The 12,988-nt window shown below is 34.8% G+C and overlaps 1 protein-coding gene across 1 annotated transcript; it reads right to left on the bottom strand.

The window, feature by feature from the left end:
- Positions 1-1,217: 1,217 nt before the first annotated feature.
- LOC103841901 (GATA transcription factor 4) lies at positions 1,218-8,190 on the bottom strand. Its single transcript, XM_009118485.3, has 2 exons — positions 2,166-8,190; positions 1,218-2,029 (listed from the first exon to the last, which is right to left on the bottom strand). The coding sequence occupies exons 1-2, from the start codon at positions 2,364-2,366 to the stop codon at positions 1,523-1,525; spliced, it is 708 nt and encodes a 235-aa protein (XP_009116733.1). The 5' UTR covers positions 2,367-8,190; the 3' UTR covers positions 1,218-1,522.
- Positions 8,191-12,988: the final 4,798 nt, after the last annotated feature.

Raw genomic sequence — 12,988 nt, 5'->3', positions numbered from 1 at the left:
CATTGGAGATGCTCTGAGCACAAGTTCATCAAGCATTAGCTTGAGGGCCGTTAGTGTTAAAAATAGTTTAGGGGCCAATAACATAAAATGTCTGACAGTTCAGATGGCAAAATTTGGTTGCTAATAAACTAGGGTGCCGAGTTCAAAACGCATACACAGCAAATAGGCTCTGATTTTTTTTAAAAATGAGTTGTTATAGGGCCAAATAAATTTTAGTTGCTTCTGGGACTAAATATGTCAGGCCCGGCCCTGTTCTGCACATTACCGTCATTGACAACGCTTAAAGCCTGAAGCGCGCGCGCACACACACACAAAAACCGTTTAAAATTTTTGTAAAGCCGAATCAGAGGTGAGTTAATCTTAAATGGTGGTTCATACGATCTAATAATCCGATTATGTGAATCAATCTCCACGACAAATAAGATTCATTGATCTCGTGTAATATTTTGAGATGGAAGCATCTATGGATATCGTAATGTACTTGTCTGATCTATATGTTGATTTCGTTAGCTAATAGTGTGGAATATCCGGTCTGGATGTGCATGCGTAATGTTGGTTCCAATTCTCTGCATCCAGATGCATTGGATAGATTTTTTATGGATGGGTTTGAATCAAATTATTAAGAAATATATGATCATTTATTAGTTGAAAATTGAAACTAAACCGCAATATAGATTGAGCTAAAGTGATTAACATAGAATTCAAAGACTTTCTCGGGTTGTGTGCGTTACTGTTTGAGCAATCAGGCATTGACATTGCTCTTAGATAATTAATCTAGCAATATAGGACTTATTTAGATTTCATCTTTTATTTTCTTATGGATACATAAAGATTAGCTGAGGAGACTTCTTCTACTCAGTCCGTACCATTCATTCTTCTCTATTCTTCAATTTAGTTAAATAAAACAAGTGAAGCAAAAATGGTTGGTGATGGAGCTTTGATGCGTTTGAACAACTAGTTTTGAACAAAAACCTAACTGAATACTATACTTTATATGAAATCTTACACGAATAACACAGATAATTAAAGTTAGAATTTATAACCTAAATAAGAGAAACCCTGTTTCATTTCGACTGTGATATATCTCTTTACGAAAACAATCAACTCGTTAAGCATGTATATGTGTATCCATGAAGATCATGCAGCATGACTTGTGATTTTATTTATATCGTAAGTCACATATCTCAAAAGTCAATTGTGGTAGTTGAGTGGCTTTATAACTGAAAGGGAGAAGATTAAATGCAGCCAATAAAATCATTTAATGCAATAACTTTTAAGTAGAAACGAAAAACCAGTTGAAAAGGAAAAAAAAATTCAAATGAATACTACTAACAAAAATTAATGACGTGATTAGCAGAGTTCGATTTCAAACTAACAATAACATTTAGACCTTAAGCTTTCCATCGGTCACGTGACCATCGCCGTCACGATTACGACACGTCACCAAACTCCGTGACTTCCAAAAACCCTCCAAAGAAACCCCCAAAAGAAACCGTACCGACGCTAACGCAAACGCGAATTATTATTGCGGCTGGAAACGCGATTCTATCTGCTCCTTCTGCCGCCTGAGCTCCATAACTTTCCGGTGAGAGTTCGAATGCTGAGTCAGCACAAACGTCGGACTCGACGCCGGTCTGTACTCCGGCACGAGCCTCCCTGATTTGAAACGGACTCCACACGCGTTGCAAAGCGTTTTAGGCCCGAGCGGTCCCGTCCTCCACTGCGGCGTCTTCTCCGACGCGCAGTGCGTGCACCTCCTCCCCCCGCCGCCCTCCGCCGTCACCGATTCAACTTCCAGTTTCTTGCTAGGGCTGCGCTTCGCGACGGAGTAGCAAAGCTCGGATTCCGGCATCGGAGCCCAGGTTCCGGCAAGGGAAGGCGACGACGGGGCTCTTGATCGACGGCTTCTAGGTTTTCCGGTGAACGACGCGTCGGGCCTGACGTTCACGGTTAGTGGATTCGCTGGGTAATCGGAGAACGAGTCGTCGACGAAGCGTGATAGCCACTCGAGATGAGCCGCGTCGTCGCTCTGCAACAAAAAAAATAAACAGTCAATAACCAACACATAACCGAGTGTATCAGTAAACCGGAGTAAACCGAACTCCCAATTCGAAGAACATCAAAAATCAAAACCTAGAAATTGACAATCGAAAATTGTAACGCACCGGAACGCAGAGATCGTGAGTGAAGTCGGTGAGGAGAGGAGGAGGAGGAGGCGGAGAAGCGTGGAAGCTAAAAGGGTTTTCCGACGAAGAAGCGGCGGAGGAAGCGACGGTGGAGGAAGATGAAAAGATTTCGTCGTTGGAGAAGTCGAGAAGGTCGTCGATACGAAGCAAGTCCGGTGAAGATAAGCCGTAGACGTCCATTATTACTTGACTCGGGAGGGGTTTGACTCAAGACTCGTACTTGCTCACTCAGTAAGTGGTGGTCACTGGTTCAGGGGCTTTAATAGAGAGTGAGAGTGTGTGAGAGTTTAAGAAAAGGACGGGGGACGAGAACGTGCATTGAGTTAACATGCACCGAGACTGACCTGACCCTTTCCCTTTAATTTTTTTTTTATTTTTTTTATTTAAATTTAATTCTGTCTACATTTTCTTTGAGCATGCATGTGCTATTTACAAAATATATTGCTACCCGGGGATTAGTTATCACTGAACTTAATTAGTGTATATTTATACGAAATACAACCGAATTTTAAGTTTTAAAAATATACAAAATCCTGTTTTGATTGAAGGAGAGCAATCTATTTCGCAAAAAGCGATAGATTTGTTTACATTGAGTAGATAACACAACAACCATGTTTTACATCTCTCCAATGCATAATGATAATACTTAGTGTGAGTTTGAGAAAGCAAGGAAGTGTAAACTATATAAAAGAAATTACACTATTTTGGCTTAGTTTAGTTTAGGAATCTCTAAATCAAATTTATTCGTTTGTGTTTTCTGCTCTGTTCAATAAAAAACTACCAAAACCTAGCGATAAAAGGAGTTCTAATAGTTTTTTTGCTGTTCAGATTCAATCCACGTTAAAAAAGATTATTTATAATGTTTGGGTTCTAGGTAAACAGAATAAACCACTTTTTTTTATCAAAAATGAAAAACAACCAAAACAAAGAAATTAAAAAAAACAAGGTTGTGTGTGAAAGTAGACTTTTGTTTAAAGTTTTTGATGATTTTATCTTCCTGTTTTTACTTTCTCATATAAATTAAGAAACCCAAGACAAAACTAGTTTTCTACATTTTAGGGAAACTGACTTTTAAACCAAAAATTTAGATAATTGTTGATTTAAAAAAAAACGAAAATCACTTAAAATACGAGACCTAAACTCGTCTCTTAGATTATTAATTAAACTAAATAAAACATATTAATTAAAAAAAAATAGTTGTGTTAAAATGTGTCTTAGAAGAAAATATATTATGTTAATTTGTACTAAAATTAGCCATTGAGAACTATCGGGCAACATCCCGGCCGAGTGACGACTATGCTCGACTAGGCTTACAGTAATATTTTCGCATTTTGTGATAAAAACAGCTTCACCGAGATGGGCGTGTGATTTCGATCCTTGTAGAGTTGAGCATACATAAAATGTTTTAACACACCATTCGCTTTATCGAACTAGCATGTTTTCATTATTCTATGAAACAGGTTTGATAATATTTCTTGATCTACTAGCGACTCATTATTTTTTATAGTATTTTAAAAAGCACGAATTAATGTAGTGGGAAATGGGAAAATGGATGGAGACAATCAAGGAGATGAGTCGACCGACGATCCGAAGTGCATTGCACTTTGGTTCTATAAATTCCTTTGGCCCTCTTTTTGTGTATATTTTTTCTTATCATTTATCTTCTTCTTATGTCTCTTTCACGCATTGCTCGTTGCTTCTGTATTTATTCATTTCTCATTTTAAATTATATAATTACTCGTATGTACATGACACATGCATGATATAAAAATAGGGAACCAGTTGTTGTGAACATTGTTATCATATTCGGCCAAAGCAGAACTATACATGTATGCATCTATCTCTATCTTGTTCTCAGTAACCATCTAGCACCGCCAATCATCATAATAATTTCGGGTAGATATATCTTCTTTTGGCTATATATTATATAAGTATAATCTAAGAAAAATATGCAAATTGGATTGTTAGGGTACATCATACATATTACGTGTATATGCAACCAGAACATATATTCCATCAACAATGTATCTTCAGATCCTACTTTGCTTCGGCTTTTAGTGACATGGTGCGAACTTGGACCCTTATCGACAAGAAACTAGAACTTTAATCTCATCTCTTGATATCTCTTTCTTCTTTTCATTTTAGTCTTCCTATTTATAACAGCGTGGTGAACAAGATAGCACATCATGCTTATACACTATTCCACTATTCCACGATTTCGATTAGGTACTTTACACCAATTTGGTAACGACCAACAAACCTGACGGTGAAATGCATCTTTGTTTTATTCTCTCTTTATTCGAAAATTGTACGTTGGAAGGCGTGTTAATAAGTTTAAAGAGTATATATGGTTTGTAAGGTTTTGAACATTGGCTGACTTTTTTCACGGTGGTTTGATCTGTACTTTTTTTTTGGTTATGACGAATCGTATGTAAATTGACTGAACGCCCGCAGAATAATAGTACCGCAACGAGTTGAAGTGCATGTGTGTATTTCACAAACCTTAATCCCATTAATCAAATAATTGCATACGAACAAAAACATTTGCCATTCAAAATGATAAAATGTAAATTCTCTTAAATTTACAGTAATTGTGTATATGGAGAATACAGTTTTAGTTTTCGGGTTTGGTTTATTCAGTTCAATTCGCTTGTTTTTAGTAACTCCATATACCTAATTTTTATTTATTGATAATTTGTTAAATAAATTTTCTAGATAGTTACCGTTTAAAAATCTGAAGTGAACAAGAATGACAATAATTTATATACGAACAAGATTTACCAAATATGTATTGTTAGTGAAAGATATATCATATATGGCATGATACATTTGTATAGTATCCGATCCAACCAGACTGGACTGTAGTCCACTATTAACCTATAATATTTAGATGTGTTGAAGACTGAAGGAGTTGTTGGTGAATAAAAATAGAGTTCTCGGCAGATAAATTAGTGATTTTTGATACGAGCCGACAATTTTAATTATTGGCCTATCCATATAGAAGTTCTGAAGCTAAAGATACCAGTGAAAAATAAAGATAAATTAGCAAGACCACGTGCCTCCATGTGAGGACGGTTCTCACCTTCACGTGCCTCTAAGATGAAAAGTTCATGACAGAAGAGGAAGCCATGAAGAAGGTAAAAAACCCGAGAAGTGTGGCGGATAATTCTTCAGAGCAATTTTTTTTTCTGCAAAGCTTCGATTGCTATTAAGCTTTGAGTATTAGTCGACTATGAAAACTCAGAACATGTAATGTTATTTTTTGGGTTTTTTTTTTAGATTTTTTTTTTGTGTATTTACTCTTAATTTATATTAGAAAGTATTGGAGCGTCAGAATGCTAGCTAGGTTTCTTTAGGTTACAACATATATTGTTTACAATATGTTATTCAATAGTGTATACTAAGGCGATTGCAATATATTCAAGCATTGGCTATAGTATAAGGGGTTCGACCATTCACTTCTGAAAACAAATATGGCACGGAACGAGAGGAGGAGCCAACTGAGATAAATTGATTTATTCAACTTTTATTATTTTTGTTTACTACCGACAACAGTTTATCCAACTGGCAATTTCTGTCCCATTCAGAAGGTTCCTTTCGTAGACCCCCATATAATATATTTTATTCGTTGTTAAAGAATCGCAAGTAGGCAAAAGTTACATAGGGAAATTTGTGTGGTGTTTCTTGCGAAAAAGTAATTTGTGTTGAACCTTATCCGGTTACCAAGTTGAAACTATGAATAGTGAAAAGTTTTAAATGTTTATGTTATTTTGTTGCCATGAATTAGAAGTTTCAATTCCAGGAGTTCCTAAATTAATTGCATATACGTACTACTTAACCGTAGGACTAAGCAACAATATATGTATCCAGCGGCCGATAAGATTTCAACGTTTTTTTTTAAATATGATTTGAAACTTTGAAACCAGACAGAATTATAAATTCATAAAATCGGTTTTCAAAGAAAAGAACGTATACTGGTATATTTTAGATTAAATTTTATTCAAGTATTATTGAAAAATTACTTTATAATAGAAGAGGAAAAAAGCTAAGGAACACAGCATTGCTAACAAGGAAATTAGAACACAATATGAATTTAAAAAGATAAATAGAATACAAAATATTTGCAACAAAATCAAAGCATGTTTAAATTATGTGATTCAGCGAGCAAAACGAGAGTAGAGAGAATGTGACGGTGCTTAGTGGGCCATGCATGTCGTGGTTCAGTACATCGACGTACGGATACGGTGCACTCATCTTTCTCTCGAAGCTCTCTTTATAGTTAGAGCCTAGAGGCTTTCGTAGTAGTTTTACTTTGCCTTTTATTCCTTTCTGTGAAACAAGAGAACCTCTGGTTATTCGTTTGATGATACATACGAATGTTATCGTCGTGCTTAACTTCAACAATTCCTTGTTTTTGGTTCAGTTTGGCTTCCTTGAATCACGTGAGGCGGTGATCCCAAAGCAAACACGTGCGACCTCATGTGCCCATAATGACAAGCTAGTGTTATTTTATTTGGTGTTAGCTCGTTAGGGTACGTACTTTATTCACCACTTAATCACCTCTTATGTAAATAAGTATTAGTTTAGTTGAGATAATGTTTCCCTTCTGACGATTAACATGCAAATATGATGACCTTATGCTCATCCTCTGTCCTTCTTGTCCCCCTTTTCTTTTATAATACGAATAAATTGTTGAGTTGTGTATGGAGGATATTGAACAAAACTTAGGTTCACCCCCTAGAGTGAACCTTTAAATTCACCTCACCTCTAAGAACCAATCATAATGCCACATAGATTAATGGATAAAAACAATTAAATAATTTTTTAAAAACTAAAATAATTAAAAAATAATAATAATAACGTCAACTTTACGATATTAAAAACCTTAACTAAACCCTAAATCCAAACCTAAACCCTAAATCCTAAATCTAAACCCGAACTCTATACCCTAAAACCCAAACCTAAACCCAAACCTATACCCTAAATCCAAACCATATACCCTAAAACCTAAACCCAAAACCCAAAACCCAAATTCTATACCCTAAACCCGAACCCTATACTCTAAATCCAAACCCTATACCTTAAAACCTAAACCCTAGATCCAAACTCTATACCCTAAACCCAAACTCTAAACCCTAAACTATAAACCCTAGATCTTAAATCCTAAACCCAAACATTAGACCCTAAATTCAACCTTAAACCCTAAACCCAATTCTATACCCTAAATCATGAACTTAAATTGTAGATTCTAAATCCAAACCTTAAATTCTAAAAGAACAATATCAACATTAATCTAAATATTTTAGTTTTGGATTTGGGTATAGGATTTACAATTTAGATTTAGGGTCTAGGATTTGAGTTTAGGATATAGGGTTTGGATTTATGGTTTATGGTTTAAATTTAAGATTTAAGGTTTGGGTTTAGGATTTAAGGTCTAGGGTTTAGGGTTTAGAATTTAGGATCTAGAGTTTGAATTTAGGGTATATAGTTTGGGTTTAGGGTTTAGGGTTTAGGTTTTAAGGTATAGGGTTTGGATTTAGAGTATATGGTTTGGATTTAGGTTCGGATTTTAGGGTATAGTATTTGGGTTTAGGGTTTAGGTTTTAACGTACAGGGTTTATATTTAGGGTATAGGATTTGGGTTTAGGGTTTAGGTTTGGGTTTAAGGGTATAGAGTTTGGGTTTAAGGTTTAGAGTTTAGGGTTTAAGGTTACGGTTTGGATTTAGGGTATAGGGTTTGGGTTTAAGTTTGGGTTTTAAGGTATAGAGTTCAGGTTTAGTGTTTAGAGTTTCGGGTTTAAGGTTACGGTTTGGATTTAGGGTTTAGTTGGCGTTTTTAACGTCGTTAAAATTAGCGTTATTATTATTATTTTTAACTATTTTGATTTTTAAAAAATTATTTAATTGTTTTTATCCATTAATCTATGTGGCATTATGATTGGTTCTTAGAGGTGAGGTGAATTTAAAGGTTCACCCTAGGGGGTGAACCTAAGTTTTGTTCTTAAAAGAACCAGTCTAATGTTCAAAAAAAAAAAGAACCAGTCTACGGTAGTTGTTTATAGATATATTTTCAATATTTTTACTGGCCTAGTTTGTTGGGATCGAGTGCCAAACGCAGAGAGGAATACCATCAACCAGGAAATTATTGGCCACTAACAACTCGCTCGCCAGCCGCTCGGGCTCCGCATTTCAAGTTCGTTATCCTAACCGTCCTTTCGGCTCCATGGGTTAATTCATCGGAGAGTACACATGACATCGTTTTTTTTAGTTTTGTGGTCTTTTTACTCATCCCTAAGAGATAAGCATACGAAAAAACAAGAGATTTTTTAAAAAGATCTTTAACCAAAAACACACAGAAAAAGAGAGGGGAGATTGGTTTCTTGATTCCTACTTACACACTAATCAAATAAGAAAAAAAAAGCACTTCGTCTAATTTGTGGATCGGCAGGCTGCAGCCATATCCCAATGAAGTACACAAGTACATGTCGATGATTTAGCCACGCATGATTTTTGTTTCTTCCTTTACGGTCAATTCAACGGTTTAGATGATTGGCTAGCGAGAAGATGATGTAGAGTGGGTTTATGTGTTTGTATTGTGTATACAATCATGGGCCGTGGGGCCTAGTCTCCATAGAATGCGACAGCGACCACTTGGGGAAAATGCATGGCATAGAAAATGTGTCGGACATTAGACGGAAATCACTTACGGTCGTCGTATAGAGCCATTAAGAATGTTGAGGTGCGTTCGACATCTGCGGTCTGGCAATGATTGAAGCACCATGACAATTTCAAAGGCCACAATCCTGAGTTAAGGATTTGAATTGGGCCGTGAAGTCTATATATAAAACCCATTTATGGAAGTTAAATACACTAGGGATGAAGTGGCATAGCGCAATGTACTATCCAATCTTTTTTTGATCAAACTTATGGCTTCCTTATCCTGATTAAACTGGATTTTACTTGCTAAAAGAAACTTCTTATCCTGTATATTCAACCATGACATTAAAATTTAGAAATATTGAAATTGTACATAGACACAAGAAAAAAACATTGAAATACAACAAATCAGTTAGTGTTATTCTTTTTTTTTGACCTTTAAAGTTTGAAGTACAACTTTTCTCAATGGACTTTATTCCGTCGTGACGTTCCAACTCAAAATTATGCTTGTAAGTGACAATAGAATCATTTTGTTTAGGCTAAGGTTAACTAAATATAGATTTGATGAAATTGATGGTGTGACTTATTGCTGAGATTAGGCATGGGCATTTTACCCGGACCCGAAAATCTGACCCGAAGATCTGACCCGAAGATGCTGAGATTAGGCATGGGCATTATCGGGTAAGAACCGACCCGATCAAATTACCCTATCGGGTCTTGTTGCAGAGGACCCGCGGGTCTTGGACCCGACTCGATCCAAACTCGAAACCCGATGGGTACCCGAATTAATAATGTAAATTAAATAAAATGAACCAAGAGAGAATCAAAGACGAGTTATTTGTCTAGAAAACATGGGGTCAACCACTAGAAGACAACAAATTGTTGTTGTAACTCGCATAGTTTAGTATATATACACATTTTAATATAATAAAAACACAAATTTTGAATAAAATTTTGAATATTTTTGGATATATAAATATTTTCAGATATTTTTTTGTATTTTTATATCTTTTTTAAATCGAACCCGAACCGAACCTGATTCGAAACCAAACCGAATCCGAACCGATAAATTCTAATTGTCCGAATAGGTCTAACTATCTAAGACCCGACCCGGACCCAGCACGATCCGAACCGATCCGAAACCAAAAATTTGAAATTACTCTATCGGGTCCTAAACTCTTAGACCCGGACCCGAAAGGACCCGATCCAAACCCAACCCGGCGATCCGAATGCCCCGGCCTAGCTGAGATGATAACAAGTGGAAGTGGGTCCTACGAAGAATCGGGTGAACGGTCACTAGCCTCGCCACTATTTTGCTGGACCCGTACATCGCCGATCATGAGCCACCGGAGGTTGGGAGAGTGGGGACACGCGCTGTGACTTCTCGTGAACTTGCCGTTAAGACAACGCTATATAGCTTTTTAGATATTTCGTTGCATGTGTTACGCAGAGACACGCGTAAGGTTGAGATTAATGGACAAAATATGTACAGATATATGGTCCCCTTAAAGGTAATAAGAGCGAAGCATGGAACAGAGAGTCTACCTCCTCAATGTCCTCATGTCCATATATAATTTTATCTACATGGCTTTCTCACATACAAAGCTTCTAAGAGGGGTTATGAATATTCCCCTTTCTCTAAATTATTCAATGTATCTCTCTATCAACTTGTCCATGAATTAATATGTGATATGTATAATAAACTTAATCCATAGTACAAAATACAAACCCGCAAGTACTGTCTTAGAGGTAATATACATCAAGCACTTGAATGTATCCTTTCGATGGTCATTTAGAGTTATTCGTTTTGAAATCTTGTGAAATTTTGGAAAGTTCATAATCTTTCAAGTTAGGGATAAGAGCAGAGATAAACCTCTTCTCCGTTTCCAGCATACATGGTTTCGGATGCACTTTGAATTTACTATCGGGTTTTGTTTTGTACTTGATTCATGCATGTAGCCTAGTATAAACTCCAGTTAACTATTCATAAAAATACGTGACAGTTTTATACAATGTACAGACACTCCTGTTTTGGAGTAAAATAAACTCCTTATGAAATATATAATAAATATATATATGAATAACTTTACTCATGTTTTGGAATAAAATAAACTCCTTACGATATAATAAATATTTATGAATAACTTTTGTATTTATCTCTTAGACTATCGAATTATAGATCCTTCTCGGTATACATACTAAATCAGCACTAAACACTTTGACCAAAAAAAAAAGAAAATCAGCACTAAAAACTTAAAAACCCTAACGAGTCCAGACTTCTCGGTATACATACATCTATTGTTTTTTGGAACAAGATAAAACTACATTATATAGCTATTAAAACTTATAATACTAAACGAAAGAATGTAAGAGAGAATTTGTAGTCAATTATAAACAAATTTCTCTTACACTGCACATAAAATGAAAAAGTACACAACTGAGTGTTATTGTTCGAATTAGAAATTCAAAACTTATGTTTTAATTAAAATCTTCAACCTTACATAAATAGAAAGTATCTTAATAAAACTAGTTAAGCTATAAACTACATCTGAACTAAAGTCTAGGGTTTATGATAATTTCTTCTTGTACGAACACGGTTTATGATATTTTCTTCTTGTACGAACACGTTAGATGTGTTCTGTTTTCTTGCGTAACATATTGGGAAAAATTGTTGTCAGAGTTGACTGGCACTATTATAGCATGATTCTCGAATTGGCTGATTTTCTTATATGAATACGTTTTACCATTAATATTACATTTCCAAATATAAATATACTCCCAAGAACAGTTAAAAGTGGGCTCCACTCATCAACTTATACTAATCTATCGTGTGTATATGTCAGTTTGATAATCTATAAAAGTCTCCAACAACTTAGAACCAATCACATTTATAAACGTCGTCTAGCTAAGTATGTTAAAGTTGAACAAAAAAAAGTTAAGTATGTTAATATGTTTCATCAGTTGTATATATAAAATGTGCATAGCACACGGGTTTTACTAGTGGATGGATACATACATATATGAGAATATATAACATAGCTTTATACACGCACGCGTTATAGGATTAATTAAATAGGAGTGTTCTGGAAATGATGTGATAATGCAACTCCGACACGATTAGCGTATTCGGTCACGTACGTACATGTATGTAGTAACTTGGGTCTTAAAAATATATATTGTCAAGAAGTTTCACAAGTTACATTTTATATAACTATGATATAAAAGGTAAACGATATCTAAAACTTAGGATTCCAGAAAGTTTGTTTAAGATTTTAATGCAATGCACGAGAAATTGAACGAGTTGACTAGTCTATATTCAAATTTATTATGATCCTGTGAATTCATTTGTCTATGAAACACATGGATTCATAAAAGTAGATCTATTTGAAGATGAAATTAAAGCATCGACTTTCTTTCACATATTTCTAACGAATCAAGTTCTTGTTAAATTTGCATAACCATATTTGATACCATATCATATATTAAATAAAGTAGTTCTTCATTTTCAAGGTTACCGTGTAAATTAAACGGTGATCAAACGCATTGGTAGATATAATTATCAATCTTGGAGACTGAAACCATTAGTTTTATATATTCACATGTTTTTCAATACTATGGGTTTATACGCATTTAAATGCAACTAATTTTCACGATGATATCAGATTTTCTTTCACCAAGTACAACCTTTTATTTTAGACTTTTTCTTGGGTTCACCCCCTAGGGTGAACCTTTAGGTTCACCAACCAATAGAAATTTATCATTTTAGATCTAGTATCTTTTAATTAAGGAAACAAAATAACTTGCCAAATTATATTATGTTTTTAAAATAAAAAATAAAAAATTAAATAAATAAAAATAACAATAGTTCTAAAAAAATATTATTTAAAAAAAATATTTGTTTTTAAGATTTAGAGTTTAGTGTTTAAGATTTATAATTTAGAATTTATCCAAATGTTTAGTGTTTTTCCAAGGGTTTAGGGTTTACCTAAGGGTTTAGGGTTTTCCCAAGGGTTTAGGGTTTAGGATTAGAGTTTAGGGTTTAGTGTTTTGTTGACAACATGTTTAGTGTTTTTCCAAGGGTTTAGGGTTTAGGATTTGAGTTTAGGGTTTAGTATTAGAGTTTAGGGTTTAGTATTAGAGTTTAG

Source organism: Brassica rapa, chromosome A09, assembly GCF_000309985.2.
Source record: "Brassica rapa cultivar Chiifu-401-42 chromosome A09, CAAS_Brap_v3.01, whole genome shotgun sequence".
In the NCBI taxonomy this organism is placed as follows: domain Eukaryota; kingdom Viridiplantae; phylum Streptophyta; class Magnoliopsida; order Brassicales; family Brassicaceae; genus Brassica; species Brassica rapa.
The sequence above is the reverse complement of the archived record's forward strand: the minus strand, read 5'-3'. Positions and strand labels throughout refer to the sequence as shown.